Below are 24,302 nucleotides of genomic sequence, written 5' to 3' on the forward strand. Positions count from 1 at the left end.
AGACCAACAAGAAGCCTGGACCCCCAAGTCAGAGATCACAGAGAGCTTAAATACGAGAGACATCTGTCACATCCACCATTACAGCCGGACGGCAGAGCTGCACCAGAGGCTGAGGTCCCTAAATAACAGCCTGGCGTTCCTAAAGCAGGGCCTCTTCAGTCACCTATCCCCATGTCCTCCCCTTCTAAGGTTCCGAGTGGATATGGGAGTAAATGGACATTCCATTCTCCCTACTTGCCTCACCCAGTCATGAGGACATGCAGGATCCAGCCAAGGAAACACAGGCCACTAGGGAAGCCCTGCCCATCCCCCCTTGCCTCCCCTATAGACAGCACTTAACAGCCTCCATTGGATCTGTGTGTTATTTTATTTTCTTTGCTTTGGTCTATACAAAAAAAAAGAAAACCAATAACCAACATAAAGCGATCATAAAACTCTCTGTTGGGTCTCTTCCTCCCGCCGCCCCCCACACCCATGTGCAGTGGGTCTAAAACAGGAAGGAGAAGAAAAAAGCCCCTCACCACACACCAGAGGGGTCAGCAAGAGCACTTCTGCAGATCAGCTGGGCCAGTGTGGGGCAGGGTTGGAGAGAGCTGTTCCTAGAGCTCCCCAGGGGAGAGGCAAAGCAGACTTAGCATCCTGGAGAGAGGTACCACTCCTGCAGGGGGCGCTGTCTCACAGAATCTCCATCTTCCATTCTCCTGGAAGGTCCCTCAACTTTTCAAGAGAAGCTTTGGATGTTGGGGCTTTGGGTCTTGAACCTTGGTCTTATATACCCTGAGAGGTCAGGGCATTCAGATGCTGGAGTTCAGTGAGAAAATCAGCCCCAGAAAAAATGGAAGCCCTGGAGACCCTGGAGATGGGCAGAGAGGGGTATTGTGGAGGGACACAGGCTGAGTCTAAAGCTTTAGTGGCCAGAGCCATAGGGACAGGGAGAGGGTGGCAAAAGCAGAAGACCATCCCAAGAAACCCTACGGAGGAACCCTCTGGAGCATGGGCTCAGCAGGAAGTCGAGGCTGGCTCCCACGGCTCAGGCACTTTTCTGTCTCATCCCACAGCCTGCTTGACAGCTTCCCAGGTAAGGAACAGTTCCTGTAGAGGGCACAGATACAGGGGTCAGGGGCTCAGCAGGCTGGCATCCCGCAGAAGCTCAGCTTCTACTATCCCAGAACAATGATGATCTTTCCTCAGAAGTAGCTGAAAGAGTAGGATATCAAAGGGGCAAGAAAATGGGGAGCCAAGCCCAGCAGTACAGGCCTGTCACCCCAGCTACTTAGGAACGTGGGCAGGAAGATTGCATGTTCAAGGCGTGCTTGGGCTCCCAACTGAGTTCAACAGCTTAGACAGTTTAGTGAGACCCCATCTCAAAATTAAAGGTAAAACAAGGGCTAGGGATGCAGCTTAGTGGTAGGGCACTTTGCCTAGCATCCACAAGACTCCATGTTCAACTCCCAGTGTCACAAAAAAAAAAAAAAAAAGAAAAGAAAAAGGTAGCACCAGGCACAGTGATGCACACCTATAACCCCAGCATTCAGGAGGCTAAGGTAGGGAGAAAGCCTCCTTACAATCTGAGGCTATCTTGGGCTATAGTGAGTCCTAGTCCAGTTCTGGCTACAAAGTAAAAAAAAAAAAATCCTGTCTCGATGATGATGATGCTGAGCATGGGTGCACGCCTCTAATCCCAGCACTTGATAGCAGAGGAAGGAGAATCTCTGCAGATTCAAGGCCAGCCTGGTGTACATAGGGAATTCCAAGCCAGCCAGGGCTACATAGTGAGACCCTGTCTCAAAACAAAACAAAACACAATAAAGCAAGCCAGAGCACGCTTATTTGAGGAAAATCAAAAACACAGGACTGGGGCTCAGCAGTTAAGAGCACGTACTACTCTTCCAGAGGACCTGAGTTCAGTTCCCAGCAACCATATCAGGCGGCTCACAACCACTTTATAACTCCAGCTCCTGATGAACCTGACACCTCTGGCTTCTGCAGGCACTTGCACTCACGTGCATAAACCTACATAGATACACACATATACATACAATTAAAATTTTTTTAAATTAAAAAAAAACAGGACTCTTACAGTCCTTCCTCAAAAAATGAGCCAAGTTTATAGCAGAGCATAGAAAGGCTCTATCAGAATATTCAGAGAGAAAGAAACAGAGACAGAGAGAGAACCAGGTGCCACTGCAGCCACAGCTATAGGCAGAGGGTGGGCTGCAAGGCAGGGAGGGGCCGTACTGAGGTGGAGCCGGCTAGGCCAACATGTGGTCCGCAGTAGGGTAGGGGGGCCTCAGGCCATCGCTGTAGGTGTCCATGGGGTAGTCTCCATCTATGTCCATGTGCATATCCAGGGGGTCGAGGGGTACATCGCTGGAGTACATGGGGCGGTAGGTGGCATCCATGTCTGAGGAGAAGAAGAACTTGTCCTGGGGTCTGCAGGCTACCCATGGTGGTAGGGAGGGGCAGGGCAGCCAGCCCATAGTCACCTCCTCCACCTCTACCCACTGCTAGCAACCTAACTCTCTCCCCATATACACACACTCCTACCATGGAGGGATCTAGACGGCAGCACAGGTTGAGACCACACAGTGGCTACCAGAGTGTCTGACCCTTCCTCTCACCTGCATAGCTCCCAGGCTCTGAGGTAGCAGAGCTCCTCATACTTACCATCTGCATAGGGTTCGTTGATGGGGATCATGCTCTGGGCCTGGGGAAGGACAGAGAGACATGGGAGGTATGAGAATACCCTTCTGGGCTGGCTCTCCTCCAAGGGCAGACAGGTACTCCCAAATAAGGGGTCAGGAGGTCCCTCAGAGAAGAGAATGCATGCATGTCCTCAGGCACCTCCCCAAGCCGAAGCAGCTCTGGGGAAGGAATGGAGGAAAGAGGACAGAGACAGGTTGTGGCTTGCTACACAGCACCAGTGTGCAACTTAGAACAAGACAAGCCTGGGTTAGGTGTAGCTCAGTGGCAAATACCCACCTAACATGCCCAAGGTCCTGGGTTCCATCCCCAGCACACACACACACACAAATGCCCATCCTTGCAGTACATGGTGGTACAAGCCTCAGTCACCATTCCTCTAATCCCAGCACTCAGAAGGCAGAGGCCAGGCTGGTGAAATAGCTCAGTGATCACTGAGCAGTCACTGCTGTTTCAGTGGATCTGGGTTCTATTCCCAGCACCCACATGGCAGCTAACAACCATCCATAACTCCAGTTCCAAGGGATCCGACACCCTCTTCTCACATACATGGAGGCAATACACTCATACACATAAAATAAAAATAATAAATAAAATATTTTTTAAAAAAAGGCAGAGGCAGCCAGGCGTGGTGGCGCACGCCTGTAGTCCCAGCACTTAGGAGGCAGAGGCAGGTGGATCTCTGTGAGTTCAAGGCCAGCCTGGTCTACATAGTGAGTTCTAGGACCACTGGGGCTACAAGGAGACCCTGTCTCAAAAAGACCAAAAAAAAAAAAAAAAGGCAGAGGCAGTGAATCTCTGTGAGTTTGAGGTGAGGCCAGCCTGGTCTACATAAAGAGTTCCAGGTTAGCCAGGGCTAGATAGTGAGGCCTTATCTCAAAAAAAAAAAAAAAAAAAAAAAAAAAAAAAACTAGCCATTAAACAGACACGGTAATAACCCATGTCTGTAATCCCAGCACCTAGGAGGTGGAAACAGGAAGATCATGAAGTTCAGACTGGGCAATATGAGAACCTGTTTAAAAAAACAATACACAAACCCTGAAAACTAATTAAGCCTCTCACAAAGAGCTGCCCTTGTGCAGTGTGCAGTGCACAGCCCAATATCGCCATTCAACCAGATACTCACAGCCTCCCAGGCAGCCGGGTCATGCTTGAAGAGGGAGTTGGTGAGTTCCACAGACACACGCTTACGATAATCTGGGTTCTTGTCCTCGGAGATGCGGAACAGGACAGCAGCAGCATAGGTTGCTGAATGGAGGGCAACGTTAAGTCCAAGTCAGAGGCTCCCTCTACTGGAGAGACAGGGCCAGCCTTCTCCTCCCATGCCCACTCACAACACGGCCCTCACCAGTGCCCTCATTGCGGGAGTGGAGCAGTTCCATGAGAGGGGCCGAGGCGCCCTCGGCATCAATGGCATCTGCCGCCTCCTTGTCTTGGGCCAGCTCGCACAGCACCCCGGCAGCCACACGCTGGATGTTCTCCACAGACGAGTACAGGAGCTGGGAGAGGGACATGGGTAGGTAGGGTGGGGCCGAGGAGTGAGGTAACCTGGGCAGCATACCCACAGTCCTGCGTAGCACTGTCCCATTTGGCTTATACTAGAAAAACGTGGACATCCCAGGAAAGCATAAAGAAAGGGGAAAATGCAGACCAGCCACACTTCCCTAATCAGACCCAGCCTCTTCCACAGTGGCAGGTTCCCAGTATCTTTATCACAGTCCAAGGATTATGACCCATAGATATTTTTATGCGTATGTGTGCATGTGAGTGGTGTATGTGTATATGTTTGAGCAGATGTGCATGTAGGTATGTGTACGTCAGAAGTTAAAGTTAGATGTTTTCCTCAATTGCTTCTTTACCTTATTTTGTTTATTTATTTTTTGAGACAGGGTATCCCACTGGACTTATTCCCCCCCTTGGCTAGTCTCCACTCATCCCAACACTGGGGTTACAAAAACACTGCTGCACCTAGCTTTTCCACATGAGCTCTGGGGATCCGAACGCAGGTCCTCATGGTTGCACAACAAATATTCTACTGACTGAGACATTTCCCCAGCCCCACTATGGATAGTCCTGAGTCCTCCTTTTTCCCCTGCCATGATAGAATAAGTCATTTTCCTGTATATTACTTCAAAAACTGTCCTAAAAACCTATGAGTTCAGCCGGGTGTGGTGGCACACATCTTTATTCCCAGCACTTGGGAGGCAGAGGCAGAGGCAGATGGATCTCTATGAGATCAAGGCCAGCCTGGTCTACACAGGGAGTTCTAGGCCAGCTGTGTCCACAGGAAGACCCATTCTCACAAACAAACAAACAAACAAATAACAAACATAGAAACTGTGAGTTCATATGGATAGGAGAAAAAAGACGCTAAGAAGTAAAATAAAGCAAAATAAAGTCAGTCACCATTGATGGTAGAATGGGACAAGGTCTTTACTCTGAAAACCTAATAAAAGGAAAAAATTTCAAAAATAAAAAAATTTGTATTGGGCTGGGGGAGTTCATTCCTCCAAGCACGCACAGGTCCTTGGTTCAATCGCCAGTGTCACAAAAGAAAAAATGTTCTTAAGCATCACTGCATATGGCAAGGTGACTTAATAAACCTTTTTTTTTTTCTTTTTGAGACAGGGTCTCCCTGCAGCCCCAGCTGTCCTGGAACTCACTACATAGACCAGGCTGGCCTTGAGCTCACAGAGATCTGCCTGCCTCTGCCTCCAGAGTGCTAGGATTAAAGGCGTGCGCCACCACCCAGTCTCAAACCATTCTTCTATTTGTTTTGAAAAGTAAGGTCTAGCTATCGGCCAAGACTGTCTTGCTGCCAATCCTCCAGTGTCAGGCTCAGCCTCAGCCTCTGCCCTGCCATTCCTTTTTTCTTAAGACAGGGCTTCATGTAGCCGAGGCTAGCCTTGAACTCACTGTGTAGTCCAGGCTGGCCCGGCACTGCCGATCCTCCTGTCTCCACTTCCAGAGTGTTGGAATTACAGGCATGTGCCACCACACCCAACTGTTTGTTTTGAAACCATTTCCTTATCATTGGAAGTGCTGTTTGTTTTTAAAAATTACATCTACAGTTGTTATCTCTGTGTTTAAATCTATGTCCATTTATTATTTAACCAAGAGAGTCTCAGATTTGAATTAGTGCGTCGAAGGATATGAATATTTCCTAGACTCTCTACAGATTGCAACAGGGGCTTCCAGACTGCCTTTCCCACCAGCGGAGCACAAGACTGCCCATTTCATTCAGCCCCCAAGGATCTTCCTTGGCCAATTTAACAGTGGGAAAAATGGGTTCTCATTGGGGGGTAAGTTTCACTTCTTTAAATCCCTGAGCTGAGCACTGTTTGCTCATGAGCCTCCTGGGGACCCACTTGTCGCCACAGTCCGCATTGCACTGCTGGCATGCACTGTGAATGAGCCCTTTCTGTCTGCTCTGGCACTTGCGCCTATTTTTCTAGTTTGTGCTTTTCAGATTGCTTCGTACATGCAGATGTTTTTAATGTCTGTGTGATGAATCTCAAGAGTGTTCTTTCTCATTTGTGATCTCCTCCCTCACATTTAAAAGAAAAACTTAATTTGCCATTTTTATTTTATGTGTATGAGTGTTTTGCCTGAAGGTATGTAAGTGCACCATGTGCATGCAATGCCTGCAAAAGCCAGAAGATGGTGTCAGATCCCCTAGAACTGGAGTTAAGGACGGTTGTGAGCTGCCATGTGGGTGCTGGGAATTGAACCCTTGTCATTGGAAGAACAGCAAGTGTTCTTAACTGCTGAGCCATCTCTCCAGCCCCCTCCCTCACTTCTAAGCTTGGAAAGTCATCCATCCACTCCCCTTCACAGAGCTAGCATGCCTGGCCCACATATCCCAGACTCCTCTTGGTAGTATCATCTAGGGATAGATCTCCTCTGCCCACCTGCCCCAGACTCACCTGTACAAACAGGGGAATGGTGTTGAGCCGGAAGATCTCCATGCGGTTCATCGGATCCCGGGCAAGGATGTGCAGAGCTCCGGTGCAGCCCTCCACGATCTCCTCCATCCTCACACCATCCTGCATGAGAGGAGGCATAAAGCATGGCAAAAGGTGGCCTTTGGACTCTCCCCCAACCATGACCATAACACAAATCACTGGTCCTTGGAGTTGGCACCAATCCCAACTTACCCCCTCCTATCCACACATACACTCTTAAGACATGCTGACCCCCAAAGGATGCCATCTCAGCTGCCACTAAGCTCACTCACCGTGTAAGGCTGTTGGGTACCTGCAGCCACATGGCGCTGGGCATCCTGATGGGCCTTGACCAGCAGCTGGACAAGGCGGGGAATAACCGCTGCCTCCTGCAGTGGGGCATGGTTGGCTGGGCACAGGGCCAGATTCCGGATCAGGCCGATGGTTGCCTGGCAAGGAAAGGGGGCAGCAATCAGGGGCATTCCTTGGACATCTAAGGATCCTAGAGCCCCAGCTTCAGGTATTTTATCGCCTATCATCCCTTCTGCATCCCAGGTTGGACATAGACATATTGGAAGATGTCCAGAGAATGAAACCACCCCAAGCCCAGGTCCCTGATTCCATAAGACCTGAGGATCCAGATGTCTGACTCTAACAGGGCCTTGCACATGTGAGGCAAGCCTTCTCCACGGAACCCCATCAGCCCAGGATGAAGGCTCTCTTTCTATTTTTCTCCTTTCTTTCTTCCTTTGTTTGTCTGTTTTTTGAGACAGGGTCTCACTATGTAGCACTGGCTAGCCTAGAACTCACTATGTAGATCAGGCTGGCCTCCAGCTCAAGAGATCTATCTTGCAAGTGCTGGGATTAAAAGTATGTGCCGCCATGCCTGCCCTTTCTTTTTTACTTTTCTTTCTTTCTCCTTTTTTCCTTTCTTTTTTCTTTCTTTCCTCCCTCCTATTTTTTAAAAAGATTTATTATTTTTATTAATTAAGTATATGTCTCTGTGTATGTATTGCATGTGTGAGTACAGATGCCCTCAGAGTCCAGAAGAGGGTGCTGGATCCCCTGGAAATGGAGTTACAGGTGGTTGTGAGCTACCTGACCTGGGAACTGGGAATTCAACTCAGGTCCTCAGGAAGAGTAGTACATGCTTTTAAACACTAAACCATTTCTCCAGTCCCTTTTTTTTTATTTGACAGTGTTTCATGTAGCCCAGGCTGGCCTCCAATTTGTTATGTAGCTGAGGTTGAACTTCTATTTTTATTTAATTTTGTTTTATATTTTTGAGACAGGATCTCCCTATAGCCCCAGCCAGGCTGACCTTGATTGCACAGAGATCCACCTGTCTCTGCTTCCTGAATGCTGGGATTCAAGGCATGCGCCACCACACCTGGCAGAGTTTATATTTTTAAATTTATTTATGTATTTAGTGTGTATGTGTGTGGGCATGAGTGTGCCACAGCACATGTGTGGAGGTCAGAGGACAACTTGGGTGAATCTGTTCCGTCCTTCTACCATGTGGGTCCAGGGGACCGAACCCAGATTCAGATTGTCAGGCTGGTCATCTCACCAGCCCTCTACCTCCCCCATCTTCCTTTTTATTTTTTTGAGACAGGGTCTAACATAACTTAGCCCTTGAACTTGCTATGTACCTGAATATGACCTTGAACTTGTGCTCCACCAATTGTGGACACTTGGTGTCATTCCTATCTGCACTGTTAAACTGCCTACATTTTAGCTAGATCAAGCTGCCCACAGCTGGCTTGTATACCCATTGACAAGATGTGACCAGATATCATTTTGCTTGGGTTCTTTTCTGTGTTTCTACAACCAGATAAGCAGGCAGACAGACAGATACACACACCCACATAATTCTGTCCATTTTGCCTGCCCTACTGCATTGGGAGACATCATTCACACCTCTTCCAGGCACCCCTGACAAGGCCCCTCACATTTCTGACTCCCTATGGCAGGAACAGAGTGTCCCCAGAATCCAATCTTTCGCTTATTATTCTGTACCTGTCTTGAGTTTCAGCAGGACAGATGGTCTTCTAGCAGTCACACTTTCTAACCTCCTTGCAGCTCAATGTGACCTAATGGCCAGGTTCTGGGGACTGAGCCACTGATGTTTCCCATTTTCTGGTGGCACCCATCTCTCCCCACTTCTCTAGGGCTAGGACACACGTGGTAATGTTACAGTCCAGCCACTTATGGGAGGGCAACAGTCCCCTCTAGACCCTCTGGTATAGGAATGTGCTCTATGAGCACCAGTGCTCCCTGGAGCTTGTGAGAAATGCAGAATCCCAGACCCACTGCAATGACACCATAGTGTAACAAGACCTTTGAAGATGCACAGGTAGGCAGAACTTTGAGAAGCTCTGCTCTGGCTCTGCAGGCATAGGACAGAAAGAATTTGGACATATAGTTCAGTTGGTAGAGTGCTTGCCTAGCATCATGAGGCCCCAGAATGGATGCCCAGCACTGCATAAACCAGGCATGGTAGTACACAGTGAATTCAAGGCTGGCCTGGACTACATGAGACCCCATTTGAAACAGGGTCTAGTGTTTCTTCGAAATCTGGATCTAGCTGGTTGAAGTGATACATGCCTGTAATCTCAGCACTCAAGAGCTAGAGGCAGGAGGACGGCAAGTTTAAGGCCAGCCTGGGCTACATGTCAAAAAAAAATATCTCAAAAAAACAGATAAAAGGTGTTGCACACCTTTAATCTCAACACTTAGGAGACAGAAGCAGGCATCTCTGTGAGTTCTAGGTCAGCCTGGTCTACATAGCAAGTTCCAGGCTAGTCAGGGCTACATAGTGAGACCCTGTCTCAAAACAACAACAACTACTACGACAAAAAGATAAAAAAAGAATCTGGGTCTCTAGAGTAGAGACAGTGTTGAAATGGAAACTGCTATATGAGAACTACACAAATTTCTGTTATCTGAGCCTACAGCAGTCCTGCAACCTTGCACAGCCCCCCACCCCAATCTAATCCTCACAGCAGTGGCCATGGCCAGTCGTGAGTACCTTGACCAGTGGCCACTGGTTGGGCTGGTTGAGCAATTTGACAATGGCTGGGATGCCGTAGTTGAGGCGCACAGAGTTCTGGGCCATCTCAGCCTCAGGATGGCGGCTGGTGAGGTGGCGCAGGGCACAGACAGCAGGCTCTGTGATATCATCCTTGTCACCAGCACGCAGGATGGCATGGATGAGCGCCTCCACACCACTGTTCTGTGTTACCAGTGTCTTGTTTTTGCTGTTGTTGCAGGTCAGGTTGGAGAGGGTGCCTGTGGCACAGGTAAGGACGTTGACATCATCCACACTCAGCTGGTTGACCAGGACCTTCAGCACACTCTCCAGGCCCTCCTAAGACAAGGACAGCATGGAAAGTAAGGGACACGCCAGCATCCAAACATCACCAGTAGGTCCAAGGGGAAGGAGATAGCCTGAAGAGCTCGGCTCTACCTTTATGAGACGGAATCTTCATCCCATGACCTGCCTGGGGGTTGGTGTTACTAGTCCCTGGAGCAGTAAGGCCATGAGGCTAGGAAAGTTTGGAGGCCTGTTCACAGATTCAGAGCTGCAGGCCTGCCTCTAAGCCTGTGCTTTTTCCTTTACCCCATCCATCAGCTCCCTGTTGGCTACAGGATGCCTCGGAGCCAAGAGGAAGTTTCTAAGGAGGCCACAGGTTTCAGTGGTCAGCTGGCCCACACACACTTCTAACCTTGCAGGGCCTTTGCCGTCCCACCAGGGCTCCCCAAGCTAAATCCACCCCCAAGAAAAAAATCCCAAATTCAGAAGTTTCCTTTCTCAGAAGGAGAGTCGTGTGGAATTCAGAAATTCAGAAGTTTCCTTTCTCGGAAGGAGAGTCGTGTGGGGCGCGTATTGGGTCATAAAGGCCCAAGGTTTTAGAGACACAGAATCCCAGCTCTCTTATTTACTGGCTCTGACATGGGCTTTTTCCTAACTCTCAGGGTCTCAGTTTCTTCCACAACAAATGGAGTTGCACATTCCCCCTTCAGGTTGCTGAAAGGATTAAGTGAGCTCACATCCACAGAGCCATGCAAAGTATCAGCCCATTGGAGGATGCTTAGTCCAGGATGTGGTGATGGGTAGGCACAGGGACAGTGGCCTGTTTGGTAGGAAGTTCTGGGGACTTGGCCTGAAGCTGCAGTTCCCTCTAGTTGAGTTTTGTGCCACTTGAGTCCCAGAGCTGTCTTATGCGACACTCCTGCTCCTGTCCCAAGGGCTTAGTCCCAAATTGTTCCATTGTTGCTACCTAAACCCCAGTTTAAAGATGTCAGCCCTTTCCTCTTCCCTTCCTGAACCCTTAGTAAGGTGGGAGCCTCCCATTGAAGATATTGATGACCTTTCAGGTCTTTCTAGCCTCAGCCACAATGGAGAAGAACTCATAGGCTCCAGAGGTCAGATGCCTGGATGGGAGGCTGACAACGTGGTTTAAAAGACTGGCCCAGGCCTGGACTCCTCTCTCACCTGCTTGGTGGCCACATCCGAGAGATTGCGCAGGGTCCACAGGCAGTTCTGCACCAGACGGGGGCTGTTGCTTGTCAGGTGCTTGCCCAGAGCCTGCATCCCACCTGGGGAGGGGAACAGAGTCTTGTCAACATCACGGGAGTCAGGCTGACTATACCTGGCTGCTAGGCAGGGGCTCCACCCTGATCCTCCTGATGCTACAGGTCACTCTTTTTTTGGTTTGTTTTGTTTTTGAGAAAGGGTCTCCCTGTAGCCCCAGCTGGCCTGGAACCCACCATGTGAGTGACCAGGCTAGCCTTGATCTCGTAGAGATCTGCCTGCCTCTGCCTTTCGAGAGCTGGGATCAAACACATGCACCACCACACCCAGCCCTTAAGATTTCTTTGTATTTATGTCTATGTGTGTGCAGGCACCATTGGAGGCCAGAGCAGGGCACTGGATCCCCAGGAGCTGGAGTTACAGGGGGTTGTGAACTGCCTAATGTTGTGCTGGGAACAGAACTATGGTCTTCTGGAAGAGCAGACAGCAAGCACTCTTAATTGCTGAGCCATCTCTCAGACCCCCACTGGCCACCATGAGGCTCTCACACTCACCAGCCTCCACGATGGCAGGCTTATTGCTGGGACACACGGAGAGCACCTTGAGCACACGGCTGGTGGTCCAGAGCAGTTTCTCATAGCTGTAGCTCCTCATGATCTGCACGAGCGCCTGGGGCCCCCCATTGGCCAGGATGATCAACTGTGGGGAGAGGGAGAGTAAGTGTGAGATGTCAGATGTGGGGTAGGTGTGATAGAGTTCTCATTATTAAGTTTCCATTAAAGCCTGAATAGCTTTTTTCACTATCAAATAAGCCAAAATCTTGAGAAAATGCTGGCAAAGATGTGACAGACATGAGTGAACTCAGCCATTACCACTGATGGTAGCGTAATGTACTATACTCCCTTTGGAAAGAGATCTGACCTGCTGAGTAAAAGTCTAGAAGTGCTAAAAACATTTAGCCCTGGCACATATGGTGGTGCACACCTGAAATCCCAGTAGTTGGGAGGCCAAGGTGAGATCAAGAGTTTGACCTCAGGGGGCTGGAGAGGTGGTTCAGTGGTTAAGATAACTACACACACCCACAGCTGGTGTGTACATTTATAAATATGCACATCAACGTGACAACAGCAGATACATGAGAACTAAATTTTATCATTCTTGCTTTTTTTCTCTCAATACTGGGGATTGAACTCAGGGCCTTCAGCATGTTAAGAAAATATTCTACCACTGAGTTACATCCCCAGCCCTATTTTTTTTCTTATCCTCAAAATACTAATTCTGGGGTTGGAAAGATGGTTCAGTGGTTAAGAGCACTGGTTGTTCTTGCAGAGGACCAGGTTTGATTCCCAGGATCCACATGGTGGCTAACAAAACTGTAACTCCAATTGTCATGTGTATGAGTGTTATTCCAGTTCCAGGGGAATCCACCGCCCTCTTCTGTCCTCCTTGGGCACTGCATGACATGGGTGCACTTACACACAGGCATAACACTCATACACATAAAATAGAAATACATTTTTTTAAAAATTTAAAAAAAAACTAATTCTGAGGAATTCAAAAATGGGACAAGTACCACATTCACCTACACACACAGATATGTCTTCTCAAAGCACTGGAGGCGGGCAGTGGCCTGAAGCCTCTGATACAGAGGTATGCTGCAGGCCTTGGCAGAGAGACCCACCTTGCTCTCCTGGTTGCCATAGGCCAGAAGCTGCAGGCAATCAGTGGTGATGGCCAAAAACTTAGGGTTGTTCTTGTTGAGCAGGGGAACCATCTTCTGCAGCCCATCTGCCAGGCGCACAGCCATCTTGGCACCCTCCTGGTAGAGCAGCAGGTTGTGCAGCGTGGTGATGGCGTAGAATAGAACAGACTCCACAGGGGAACTGAGGGTGGACAGGGCCAGGTTGAGTCAGCAACCAGGGCAGCTTGCCCCAAGTCAGCACCCCCATGTGAATATCCCTTTGCTCAAATCTCATCATTCTTTGAGCCCAACCCCCAGTCCCATATGCCTCTGTGTGTGTGTGTGTGTGTGTGTGTGTGTGTGTGTGTGTGTGTGTATGTAGGCCAAAAGACAACCTTGGGTGCCATCCTCAGGAACATTATCCATGTCCTTTGAGATAGAGTCTCTTACTGGCCCTGGAGTTCACCAATTAAGCTAGACTGGCTGGCCAGCAAGTCCCAGGGATCCTCCTGTCTCTGTCTCCTCAGTCTTCCCTGTCAGTGTGATTCTGCCTCTAGGCAATCTCAGGACACAACCTACATTATATCTTGACAATCAGCCTGCTGTTTATTCCTATCTCTGGGCTAGGCTGGCACAGCTGAGCTTCAGGATGGGTGTGGTGCTCAATATATATGTCTGGAAGCTCAGAAAAGGGAGGCAGGGAGGCCCCTAGCTCCCATGCTGAGGAAGGGCAAGTACCTGAGCATGCGGACCAGGGCAGGGATGCCTCCAGACTTGAAGATGGCCAGCAGCCCCTCGCGGTGGTGGGAGAGATTATGCAGGATGCTGGTGGTACAGCGGGCTGTGTCCAGGTCACTGGTGTTCTGCATGGTGCGCACCACGGCTGCCACCAGCTGGGGTGAGCCCATCAGGGCCCGGCGAGATGCCTCCTTCTTGGACAGCTGGTTCACAATCATAGCTGCCTTGGTTACCACCACCTGGAGGATAGATTCAAGACTTGAAAAGATGGGCCAGGCTTTATTACCATGGAGACAAGGGCACGGGACAGGACACCCTTCTGCAGAGCTCAGGTGACCCAAGTCAGATTTGAGACGCTCGTAGGGTCTAGATCAGGACCTCCTTCCCCCAGGGACATGTGACTTCATTCCCACCCCACTTCCAAGTCCTTCACAGACCGGGTCCTCATCGTTGAGCAACTTGGTGAGCTCAGGCAGGGCCCGGGTGGCCAGCTCAGCATCATCCTGGTAGTTGATGAGATGCACAATGGCGGACTTGAGCAGCTGGGACGGCTCAGCCAGTCGCTGCAGGTTGGTGGTCTGTCCTTCCACCTGGGTGGCCAACAACAGGGAGCTGTCCTCACCCGTCACACCTGGGCACATGGCCTCCCGTACCCGCTTGGCTCTGGCTGTTGTGGATATCTGGTATTCCAGGTCACCTGGAGGATGAATGACAAGGGGACTGAGCTACAGGGGAAGGGTTGAGGGGAGTCTGAGGGACAGAGTAAGCCATGCAGACAGGGCTCTGGGCTGCCTTGTGCCCCACCAAAGAACGGAGCATCACTCACAGTTCTACCCCTTACCAGGGAGATCGCCATTGCCTCTGTCTCCTCATTTATAGCCCAGGGCCCACCTAGTCCACTCAGCACAGGAATTGTTATGATAACTAAATAAAATCACAGTTGTGACTTGCTCTGGAGTCGCTTGCCTGACTGACATTATGAGAACATTATGAAAATGTCAGCAGCAATTTCTTTTCTTTTCTTTTTTTCATATAGTACTAGGGATTAAAGTTAGGGCCTCATACTTGCTAGGCAGGCACTCTACCACTGAGCTATGTTTCTAGGCATTTTTTTAAAAACTTTTTTTTTTAATGTGTATGAGTGTTATGCCTGCATGCGTGTAAGTGCACCCATGTCTTGCAATGCCTGAGGAGGTCAGAAGAGGGTGTTAAATCCCCTGGAACTGGAAATATGTTGTTAGCCACCATGTGGGCACTGGGAATCGAACCTGGGTCCCCTGCAAGAGTAGCCAGTGCTCTTAGCCGCTGAGCCATCTCTCCAGCCCTAAAACGTAATTTTTTTTTTTTAAGATAGGGTCTCACTAAGTTTCCCAGGTTGACTTTGAACTTGCTCTGTTACCCAGGCAAACCTTGAACTTGCAATCCTCCTGCCTCAGCCAACCAAGGAGCTGAAACCACAGGCCTTTGCTACCATGCCCAGCTCAGCAGTAATCAAGGTCAACTTGGGCTGGAGATGTAGCTCAATTGGCAGTGTTTGCCTAACATGCACAGAACAATCCCCAACACTGCAGAAAACTAGGCATGGTGGAACACTTACATAATTCCGGCACTTTGGGGATGAAGGTAAGAGGTTCAGAAGTTCAAGGTTTTCCTTGGCTACATATCAAATTCAAGACAGCCTGGGCTACATGAGACTTTGATTCAAAACAAAAACGGGGGCTAGAGAGATGACTCAGTGATTAAGAGTGCTTGCTGCTCTGTCATGAGGACAAGAGTTTGGATCCCTGTACCCATGTTGGGCAGCTCACAAATACCAGTAACTCTAGCTCCAAGGGATCTAATGCTCTCCTCTGGCCTCCACAGGCACCCTTATACACAGGTGTGAATACATTCACACAGATACATACACACATAAATAATAAAAGGAAACCGTGTGCCTTTAATCCCACTACTCAGGAATCAGAGGTAGGTGGATCTTGGCCAGTTCACAGCCAGTCCGGGCTACATATCACGTTCCAGGCCAGCTAGGGCCATATAGTAAGAACCTGCCTTTAAATAAATAAATATTTAAAACAAAGGAGAATAGCTAGTATAGTCTTTGGGGGGTAGTTCTGTGCCTGGCAGTAGATTAAGACCCTTCTTCTATTTTCTCATTTAATCTGACAGCAATGCCACAAAGCAGATGGATTACTTCTGCACTTTGCAGAACCCTCAGCACAGAGGTCATAAGGCAGCCAGACCCCAAGCCCTGCCCCTCCTCCTGTAACCATCAGGGTAGTCATAGGATCAGATGGGCTAAACGTTGTCCTTCTAGTTATACATTCACCCCCAACAAAGCAGCAACTTTCTCCCTGCATAGACAGGCAAAATCAGGCTTAAAGCACCAACCAAGATCCCACTCAGGGATCTTGACTCAGGACCGTGGCTTTCAGAAATTAGGAGCAGACAGAGACATCGGGTTCTACTTCAGGTAGGCATCCCATAATAAAGGCCCAGAAAGCCCTTCCCTGGCACATGTCCCAATGCCTCAGACGAGAGGCGGGCAGATGGTTGTCCTCTAATTAATGGGGCAAGAGGAGACGTCCACATGGCCTTCCCACCTGGATGCTATGTTCTTAGTTCTCAGTGGGCACGTGTACCCCCTACCCCCCACCAGGCACAGAAGCTTCTGTCTATGGGCAGGTAGGAAACGTGGAACATGAGGAATGGTTCATAGAGCTTCAGTCAGTTACAGCTCATCCTGCATATGTCCAGGCCCCAAAACTCATCGCCCTGGAGTATTCGGGGCCTTGGAAGCATCTGTGAATGACAGGTGTACCCCTGTCCCAGAAGGGAAGGGGCACCTGAACTAGTGGAGCATCCCTCTTTGTGAAAGAAACCCAGAACTGACTTAGCCACTCATCCTGTCCCCATGCATCTGTACATCACATGCTGGCCCAGTCTAGGCTTGAGCATTGCACCTCCTCCACCAGACTGGGGGCCCCCCGACTTTTCCATTACACATGAAGCTCCTGGAGTGGAAAAGGATGTGCCTTCCCATAATCCCCAGCTTCCCCGAGGGCAACAGTTAAGTCTTATTATGCTCCTAAGCTCCCGGAAGGCAAGAACTGCGGTTCGTCTTCTGACCAGTGGCACCCTAGGGCAGAGGTCTCTGCCTCCCTTCATACTCAGGGGTTCACAGACTGCAACTGTCCCTAGAGGAGCCACACCTCCCCCTTTGGACTTCCTGAGTTCCCAAGAGTGAGAATTCTGCCACTGCCTTCAAACCAGGGCACACACCCCCCCCCTTGACTCAACCTCCCTCCAAGTCCCAAACAGATTTTCTGCCCCATGGAAAAGCCCCCGGAGGTCCTGACCTTGGTTCTGGGGTGCCCCTTGTGTATAGGTGGTGGTCTTCTTGAGCGTGTACTGCCTCCCACAGGCCTCATCGTCCTCCAGGATGCCCTTGCTGCTGACTGAGGGCACACAGGTGTTGGCACCGGAGTGGATGCCTGAGTCGTAGGTATACGTCTGCTGCCACTCGGTCACCTTGATGGGTTGTTCAATCAGGTTCATCACCTCCATGATGGCTGCTGGGGACACAAAGCAAGGACATATTGTCAGCTGGCTGGATGAGTATCCCTAACCCCAGATTTCAACACAGCCCAGGCCCTTCTCCCCTCACTCCACCATAACTCCAAAGGCCTCAGAGTTGCAGACAGCAAGGTGAAGGGGTGGAGAAGGGGCCCGCCCACAAGAAGATGGCTTGGGCACTGTAGAGCTGAAGAGAGGCACGTCCAACTCTGGTGTGTGGGGACAGGAAAGAATCAGATGCCTCAGCTTGGTCTGGGCTCACTCCCATGGCCATCCCAACCCAACACTTCCAGTAGCAGAAGGTACACGGCCTCCAGCAGCTTCTGGGGCCCTGCAGACCTGCTCTGGCCTACACTGGGGCTCCCTGGGAAAAGCTACAGAGGCAGAGGCACCCAGCCAGCTACTGGATGAGGGACTGGGTGGAGTAAGGAAGCGGTCAGACAGGTTTCTCTGGGGCGCCCCTGGCTCCAGGCTCAAGAGTTCCTGAATCTCACTTTCCAGAAGGTCAAGCCCAATCAAGAGCTCCACTCTTTTCAGTGCTCAGCTTTCCCAGCATTCTGAGCATCACAGACCTGTTCAAATCTCAGTGGCTTATTCCCCAGCCAATTCCACACCCCTGTTGAGTGTCAGCGACAGTAAACCAGGTTCCACCACCTCTGTCACAGGTTGCTATGAGTACTGTGCTCAAGAAGGACCCACTATGGCACTGGTACACAGTAGATGCTCAGTGTTGAGGGCTAGGGTGTTGCCGTTGGTACTGTCTTGTCCCTTGGGTGCTTGCTTAGCTTCTTCTTCCTGGAACCCTGGCTAATGGTATGGAGTGGAGCAAGCCTCTGGGGTGGTCACTGCTATTCAGGAATCTCACCCTGCTCTGCTGAGAACTTGGAGCCACTTGAAGGATCATAAGCATCTGGACCTACTTTGAAGCTTCCCACTTGGTCTGTTTTGCCCCACTGTCCTGGGCACTGACCCTCAGACACAGCAGCCAGGGAGAGACAAGGGAAGCTCCAAGGGCCTACTACGTGCCCAAACCTCTCAGAAATGCCCACAAGACCCCTCACATAAGCTGCCAGCCCCATCGCAAATGCCTCCAGACCCCTCACAAACGCCTCCAGGCCCCTCACAAATGCCTCCAGACTCCTCACAAATGCCTCCAGACCCCTCACAAATGCCTCCAGACCCTTCACAAAAGCCTCCAGATCCCTGATAAATGTCTCCAGACCCCTCACAAATGCCTTGAGGCCCCTCACAGATGCCATCATCCTCACACATAGTTTTCAAAGCACATGCTCTGTTCTCCAATTTATAGATGTGGAAACTGGTTAGAAATGGGTCCAGAGAAGGAACCAAGCATAGGCAAGCATGATACCTAAGTCTGTGGCCTCTGCACTCCCAGTGTGGCCCCAGATACAAGCAGACCCCAGGCTAGTCCATTCATGAAACAGGGTGGCTCCCAGCATCACAAACAGGTTATTCCACCATGAAGGGGGACCTGTGAGAATAAGGGTGGGACAGCTGGTACACTGGGGTGCCACTGGGGTCTCTTCTGAGTGACAGCCACCTTCACGGAGCATGACAAGAGAGGGGCATGGTAGGACACACCTGTCAAGCCAGCTACCTAGGAGACTGGAGTGAGAAGATCAGGAGTTGGAAGCCAGTTTAGGCTACATGGAGGAGAGAGAGAGACAGAGAGAGAGAAAGAGACAGAGAGAGAGAGAGAGAGAGAGAGAGAGAGAGAGAGAGACCTTGACAAATGTTCTTCCTACCTTTCATAGGCCACATAGCCCCTCCCCTTCCACAAGTGAACTCCTAAAACAGACAGAGGCAGGAGCGGGACCAGCTCCCAGCTGCCTCTTTCCCCTACTCCCGTCACCCTGGTGACTCAGAGTTTCGTTTGGGGCTGATAAACAGAAGCAGGCCCAGGCTACTGACAGCAGGCTCTGTGCCACCAGTTGTGCACAGCTGCTCCCAGACACTTGCCAGGAGAAGCTATTTCAGGAGGGACCCACATCCCCACCCTCTCACAATCCCTCCCCCAGCCCTAGCAGCAGAGAAAGGCCAATGGCAGGAAATCAGGGGGTTGGAGGAGGCAGATTCGGGAAAATCCTGCCTGGAGCTTCCCCTGCCTCCCGCATCCTGCCCCCTGCCCCAAGGGTAGATCTCAAGAGAGAATCTAGAAGCTTGGGAGGAATAGGTGGGTCACAGAAGCCATCCCCAGAAGGGGAGGGAGGAAACTAGACCCCTAAGCACTAGAGAAGGTGAAGCCTGGTGGCACCCACCCTCCAGATACCCTGCCACGTGGAGTCCTTGAGGAGGCTGTGCACTGATCAGGGGTCAGGATGAGCTGTCAGTCAATAGCCCTGGTAGGCATCAACTCCCCAGTCTGACCAGAAATCTGCCTTCCAGAGAGACAGTGATCTAATTCTGGGGCCCAGTGAGACAGGAAGCAGGGGCTACACCAAATCACAGGACCAACCTCAGGTTAGCAGCAAATATTTGCAGTCAAGGCTGGCCACAGGAGAGGGGTTTGCTTGCAGGACAGTCCTCAGTTCCAGCTGCCCAGGCCTGGAGCCAAAGGAACCAGAGGGTTGGACAACTGCCCAGGGCAAGGCAAAGGTCAAAGGATATCAGGGGCCTGGCATCCAGTTGCTTTAATAGCCAGTGAATCTGAACCATGCTTATTCACAACTATTCTCCAAAGTGGGGAAACTGAGGCTCCACATTCTGGAAACGGTGGCACTCTACTCAAAACTGGATCTGCCTTACTGGAGAACCAGCACTTAGTCTACCATTGGAATTTAGGGGAAGCTGAGCCTTCTGGCCAAGGGGAGGAGGGGGGAGGGTGATATGACCGTGGGTGCTCACAGGTGGAGGAAGAACACCTGGAGGTACAGTGGTCACCTCAGGATCTGTTCTCAGCTCTGCCACACATACGCTGAGGGTCCCTGAGTGATTTCTTACCCTCTCTGCACTTCACCTACAGAAAGGCTGGCCCCATGATCTCAAAGAAGCACTGATGCCTCTGATTCTGAGATGAACAGGATTCCCATGTGAGTGAAGGGAAGACTGAGCACGGGCAGGGCCAGAGAGGGGACTCGCATCACAACTCTCCAAAGGCAATTATTCTTTTTTTTTTTCTCTCTCTCTCCCTGTAGCCCCAGCTGACCTGGAACTCACTATGTAGACCAGGCTGGCCTGGAACTCACAAAGATTCACCTGCCTCTGCCTCCCAAGTGTTGGGACTAAAGGCGTGCGCCACTACACCTGACAAAGACAACTATTCTTACAACAGCAAGACTGGTAGTCAGCCATCAGGTAGGATTGTCAATCAACTTCAACCCTCTCCCTGCCAACTCTGCAGGAAAACCTGGGAAATTCTTCCACAAGAAACAAAAGCACAGGTTTGGTCATTCCAAGGTGGAGGGACCACACCCAGTTTGGTCTCGGCCCTCTCCACCCTGGACGCAGAGCTAGACCTTCTGTAATGCCCATGAACAGAACCAGGGTGGAAGTGGAAGAGACAGTGTCGGGGCCTGGCCCAGGCACCAGGCCAGAGACAGAGACAGAGACAGGGCGGGTTTCCGAGTTGAATGGTGGGCCTTTGTTTAGCTGCAGGGCTCTGCTCCATTGTTGGCATCAGAGAGGAAGAAGCCAGCTTAGAGATCACAGGGTGGAGTGGGGGGCAGCTCAAGGACAGGAAGAGAGAAGACACAGGCCCTTAGAGGTATGCAAAGGACCCTTCCCTCACCACTTCCAGACTGGGGAAGAGCCAATGTCCTTCATGCCTGTCTCCCTTCTGAACAGCCAGTCAGGCCACAAACATCAGGCACCCTCAATCCAAACTGTCTTGCAGACTGATGTCCAGTTATGACTTTAAAAATAACTCCACCAGAGTGACAGCAGTCTCTGGCCCAGCCAGCACCTGCCAGGACAGTCAGCAACAGGCACAGCTGGGCTGCCAATGACAGTAAGACACCTGGAAACGAGGGCAGGAAGGAGAGGCTGCCCTGGACCCAGTTGCAGAAATGAGGCAAGGCTGGGCTCCCTTGAGGGGTCCCTGGAATCCTGTGCACATCCACAGCAAGCTCAGACCACACGAGGGGAAAGGTGAGTGGGCAACACAGGGTACAGTCTCCATTAGAATCTACCCCGCCAAAACACACACACAGACTGGCTGTGGGCCTTTTGACAAGACAAACCATTTCCTTAGCTACCATGTGGCCCCTTTCTTCAGACTGTGTGTGGAAGTCTTCTGTGGGCAGGAAAACCCCCATCAAGCATTCTCACATTATGGCAGAGGAGGGTTCAGCAAAGAGAGAGGAGCCAGGCCTGACTTTGGGGACTTGGGTACCAGGGCAAGACCTGGGGCATCCCTTGGTTCCCTTGGTTGACCACTTGGGTACAGGCTAGGAGGAAAGCTACCTCCAGCACCTAGGCTCCAGCCCCTACAGAGGCTGTGAGCAGACACAGTTGGAAAAATTGATGTCCAGTCTAGGGCATGAAGAGGTTGCTCCTGCAACAGGGGCAGCTGGCAAGCCAGGCTAAGGTGGTCCCCACAGAACAGCCCCTGGGGGATGGGGGGAGATGGACTTAGAAGGGCCACCTTCCAGCCCCAATTTTCCTTCTCCACTGCCTCTAGCTCCAACTAAGCAGTCCCAAGGACAGAAACAAACAGACTCATGGTAAAGACAGTCAGACTCATGTGCTTCCTAACAAGGCTTCATCTCTCAGACTGGAGGTTCTAGGATGGAACTCCCCCCAACCCCCACTGTGTTCCTGGGCAGACATAGTGGTCTCTACTGGCAGAGTGGTCCAGGAAGAGAGACTGGAATGGAAGCCATGCATGGCTAGTGCTGAGGATAGGAGAAGACACGGGAAGCTTCCAGAGGAAAACCCTCACTTCCAGCCTGGAGGAAAGCTCAGGCCAGGCTGTGGCTGAGAAGTGTCGTGGAGTGGAGGAGGCTCAGGCCACGACCCAGCTGCTGTTTGTTCTCCTCCTCTGGGCTGCTTCCCAAAGCAAACAGAGCAGGGTGGGAAATGAAGGAGATTTGTAGCAGAGGGAAATGGCCTGGCCAAGTGTCTTGACCCAGGGAACTTCAGGGCTCCCCTGCAGAGGGCTCCAGCTGCAGCTGCATCTCTGAGGAGGCCCCTTTGCAGAACAATATCCCAAGCCAGCAGATGAGCTCAAACCAGGACTCCTGGGAATGGAAAATCACTCCAGCAGCTGCAAGTCACTGGCTTGCATTGGTGATGGAACTTGATACACAAGTCCTCTGAATGTGCCGCCCTTAGCCTGCACCAGTGGGGCTTAGGAAGCCTGGTCAATAGGAGCTGGACCCCGGTCTGTGTCCCCTTCTTAGGGTATGATGTAGCAGGGATGGGGCTGGGACAGTCTCCTGAGAGAACAGGAGGGAGCTGACCACCTATTCCCTGTTCAACACCTACTGCAGGAAGCAGGGCTTTGCAAGAAGTCTTCACAAGAACTTGCTGTGGTTTGGACCATTGAGATGGCTCAGTGGATACAGGTGTTTGTTGCCTAGCCTGATGATCTGAGCTTGATTCCTGGGACCCACATGGTGGAAGAAGAGAACTGACTCTTAGAAGTTGTCCTCTGACTTCTAGAAGTGCTTGCATAGCATGCAGGAGGCCCTCCCTAAGTTCTAATCCCTGTACTGGAGAGGAATAAAACCAACTCACCACAGTCTACTGAGCACATGCTCATCCAGATAGAAGCTAGAGATCAAGGGACATATGGGTAGGGGAAGGGAGCTCATGGCAGCTGCTTCACAAAGGCATTATTAAGGACATTTTCTTCTCGACAACTTTTGTAAATTTCTCTCTGTCTCTGTCTCTCTCTCTGTGTCTCTCTGTCTCTGTCTCTGTCGCTCTCTTTCTCTCTCTCTCTCTCTCTGAGACAGGGTCTCACTATATAGTTCTGGCTAGCCTGGGACTCACTATATAGACCAGGTTGATTTCAAACTCATAGCAATCTGGCTGCCTCTACCTCCTGAGTGCTGGGATTAAAGGCGAGTGCCACCACATGCAACTAAATTTCTCAGTTTTAAAAAATAACAAGGTTCTGGACAGATGGCTCAAAGGTTAATAGCACTGGTTGCTCTTGCAGAGGGCACAGGGTTTAGTTCCCAGCATCTATATGGTGGATAACAACCATCAGTAGCTCCAATTCCAGGAGATATGACACCCTTTTCTGGCCTCTTAAGGCATTTCATGTACATGGTGTACATACATAGATGCAGACAAAACGCTCATACACGTAAAATAAAAATAAATTCTTCTTAAAATAATAATAATAGTGAGCTATGGCTTTCTCAATGAAAGGTGGCAGAATGACACCCCTCCTCCCCACAACGAGGCAGCTTGTTGACTACCCTCCCAAGGCTGCCTCCACCTTGGGGAAAGGTTGAAAAAGCTGAACTTCCTGCTCTGGGGCTGCCCAAAGGCTGAGAGGTCAGGAGGCTAGCATAGTAGAGTCAGTGGGTGCTCTCGTCTGGCCAAACCCAAAAAGTTGCTGGGAAATGAGACAGTCCATGTGCCCAGATCTCCATCACAGTCCACTATGTCCCAGGAGAGAGGCCTCGGGTGTCATCTGCAGGAACACAAATCCCAGTGACCTGCCCTGGCCACTCTCACCTCTTTTTCATCAGAGGGTTACTAAGCCAGACTGCCCCGGATGTCTGTCTCCCTTACAGCCCTGTGGTTCTTTTGTCACAAGTTACAAAACAAAGGGTCTGCTCCAAGGACTCAGCAGGCCTCACCCACAGGGAGCCTTGCCTCCTAGGCAGGATGGCCTTCTTTAAAGGAGACTCAACTATGAGCCTCCATCTGTTCCTCTTATTCTCGTTCCAGTTAAAACATCCTGTCCAATGAATAGGAAGTCCTTCTTTCTGTCTAGCCTGCCTTCCTTCCATAAAGATATCAGTCCCCTTAGTTCCTATGGCCTCAGGGTGCTGGAAAGCTGCAAGCCCACCACCCTATCTGGCAGTCAGCCAGAATGGCTTCATTCTCCTGTTTCTATCAGGTCAAGGCCCCTTGCTTAGTGTTCTCTTCTCCAGGATCAGTAATCACTATGTTGAGGTTACGTCATGTCCTCAAAGATACAATCTGG

General features: G+C 50.6%; 1 protein-coding gene across 3 annotated transcripts in view; it reads right to left on the reverse strand.

Moving 5' to 3' along the window:
• Nucleotides 1-348: 348 nt before the first annotated feature.
• The window catches only part of Jup (junction plakoglobin), a 28,408-nt gene continuing 4,454 nt past the window's right edge, over nt 349-24,302 (reverse strand). For 2 of the 3 annotated variants that reach the window (XM_008835254.3, XM_029564570.1), the window contains exons 2-15: nt 16,960-17,175; nt 14,041-14,300; nt 13,604-13,842; nt 12,866-13,067; nt 11,739-11,883; nt 11,146-11,249; nt 9,679-10,017; nt 6,941-7,096; nt 6,630-6,749; nt 4,052-4,202; nt 3,830-3,951; nt 2,668-2,707; nt 2,239-2,404; nt 349-1,092 (exon numbers count right to left, since the gene is read on the reverse strand). In XM_008835254.3, the coding sequence (XP_008833476.1) occupies nt 2,253-2,404; nt 2,668-2,707; nt 3,830-3,951; nt 4,052-4,202; nt 6,630-6,749; nt 6,941-7,096; nt 9,679-10,017; nt 11,146-11,249; nt 11,739-11,883; nt 12,866-13,067; nt 13,604-13,842; nt 14,041-14,300; nt 16,960-17,167 (2,238 nt within the window). In that variant the 5' untranslated portion in view covers nt 17,168-17,175 and the 3' untranslated portion in view covers nt 349-1,092; nt 2,239-2,252. The remainder of the gene's footprint in view (nt 1,093-2,238; nt 2,405-2,667; nt 2,708-3,829; nt 3,952-4,051; nt 4,203-6,629; nt 6,750-6,940; nt 7,097-9,678; nt 10,018-11,145; nt 11,250-11,738; nt 11,884-12,865; nt 13,068-13,603; nt 13,843-14,040; nt 14,301-16,959; nt 17,176-24,302) is intronic. The other variant, XM_008835256.3, reaches the window with a different exon arrangement.

This window comes from Nannospalax galili, unplaced genomic scaffold, assembly GCF_000622305.1.
Source record: "Nannospalax galili isolate Female #2095 unplaced genomic scaffold, S.galili_v1.0 scaffold137, whole genome shotgun sequence".
NCBI classification, from domain to species: Eukaryota; Metazoa; Chordata; class Mammalia; order Rodentia; family Spalacidae; genus Nannospalax; species Nannospalax galili.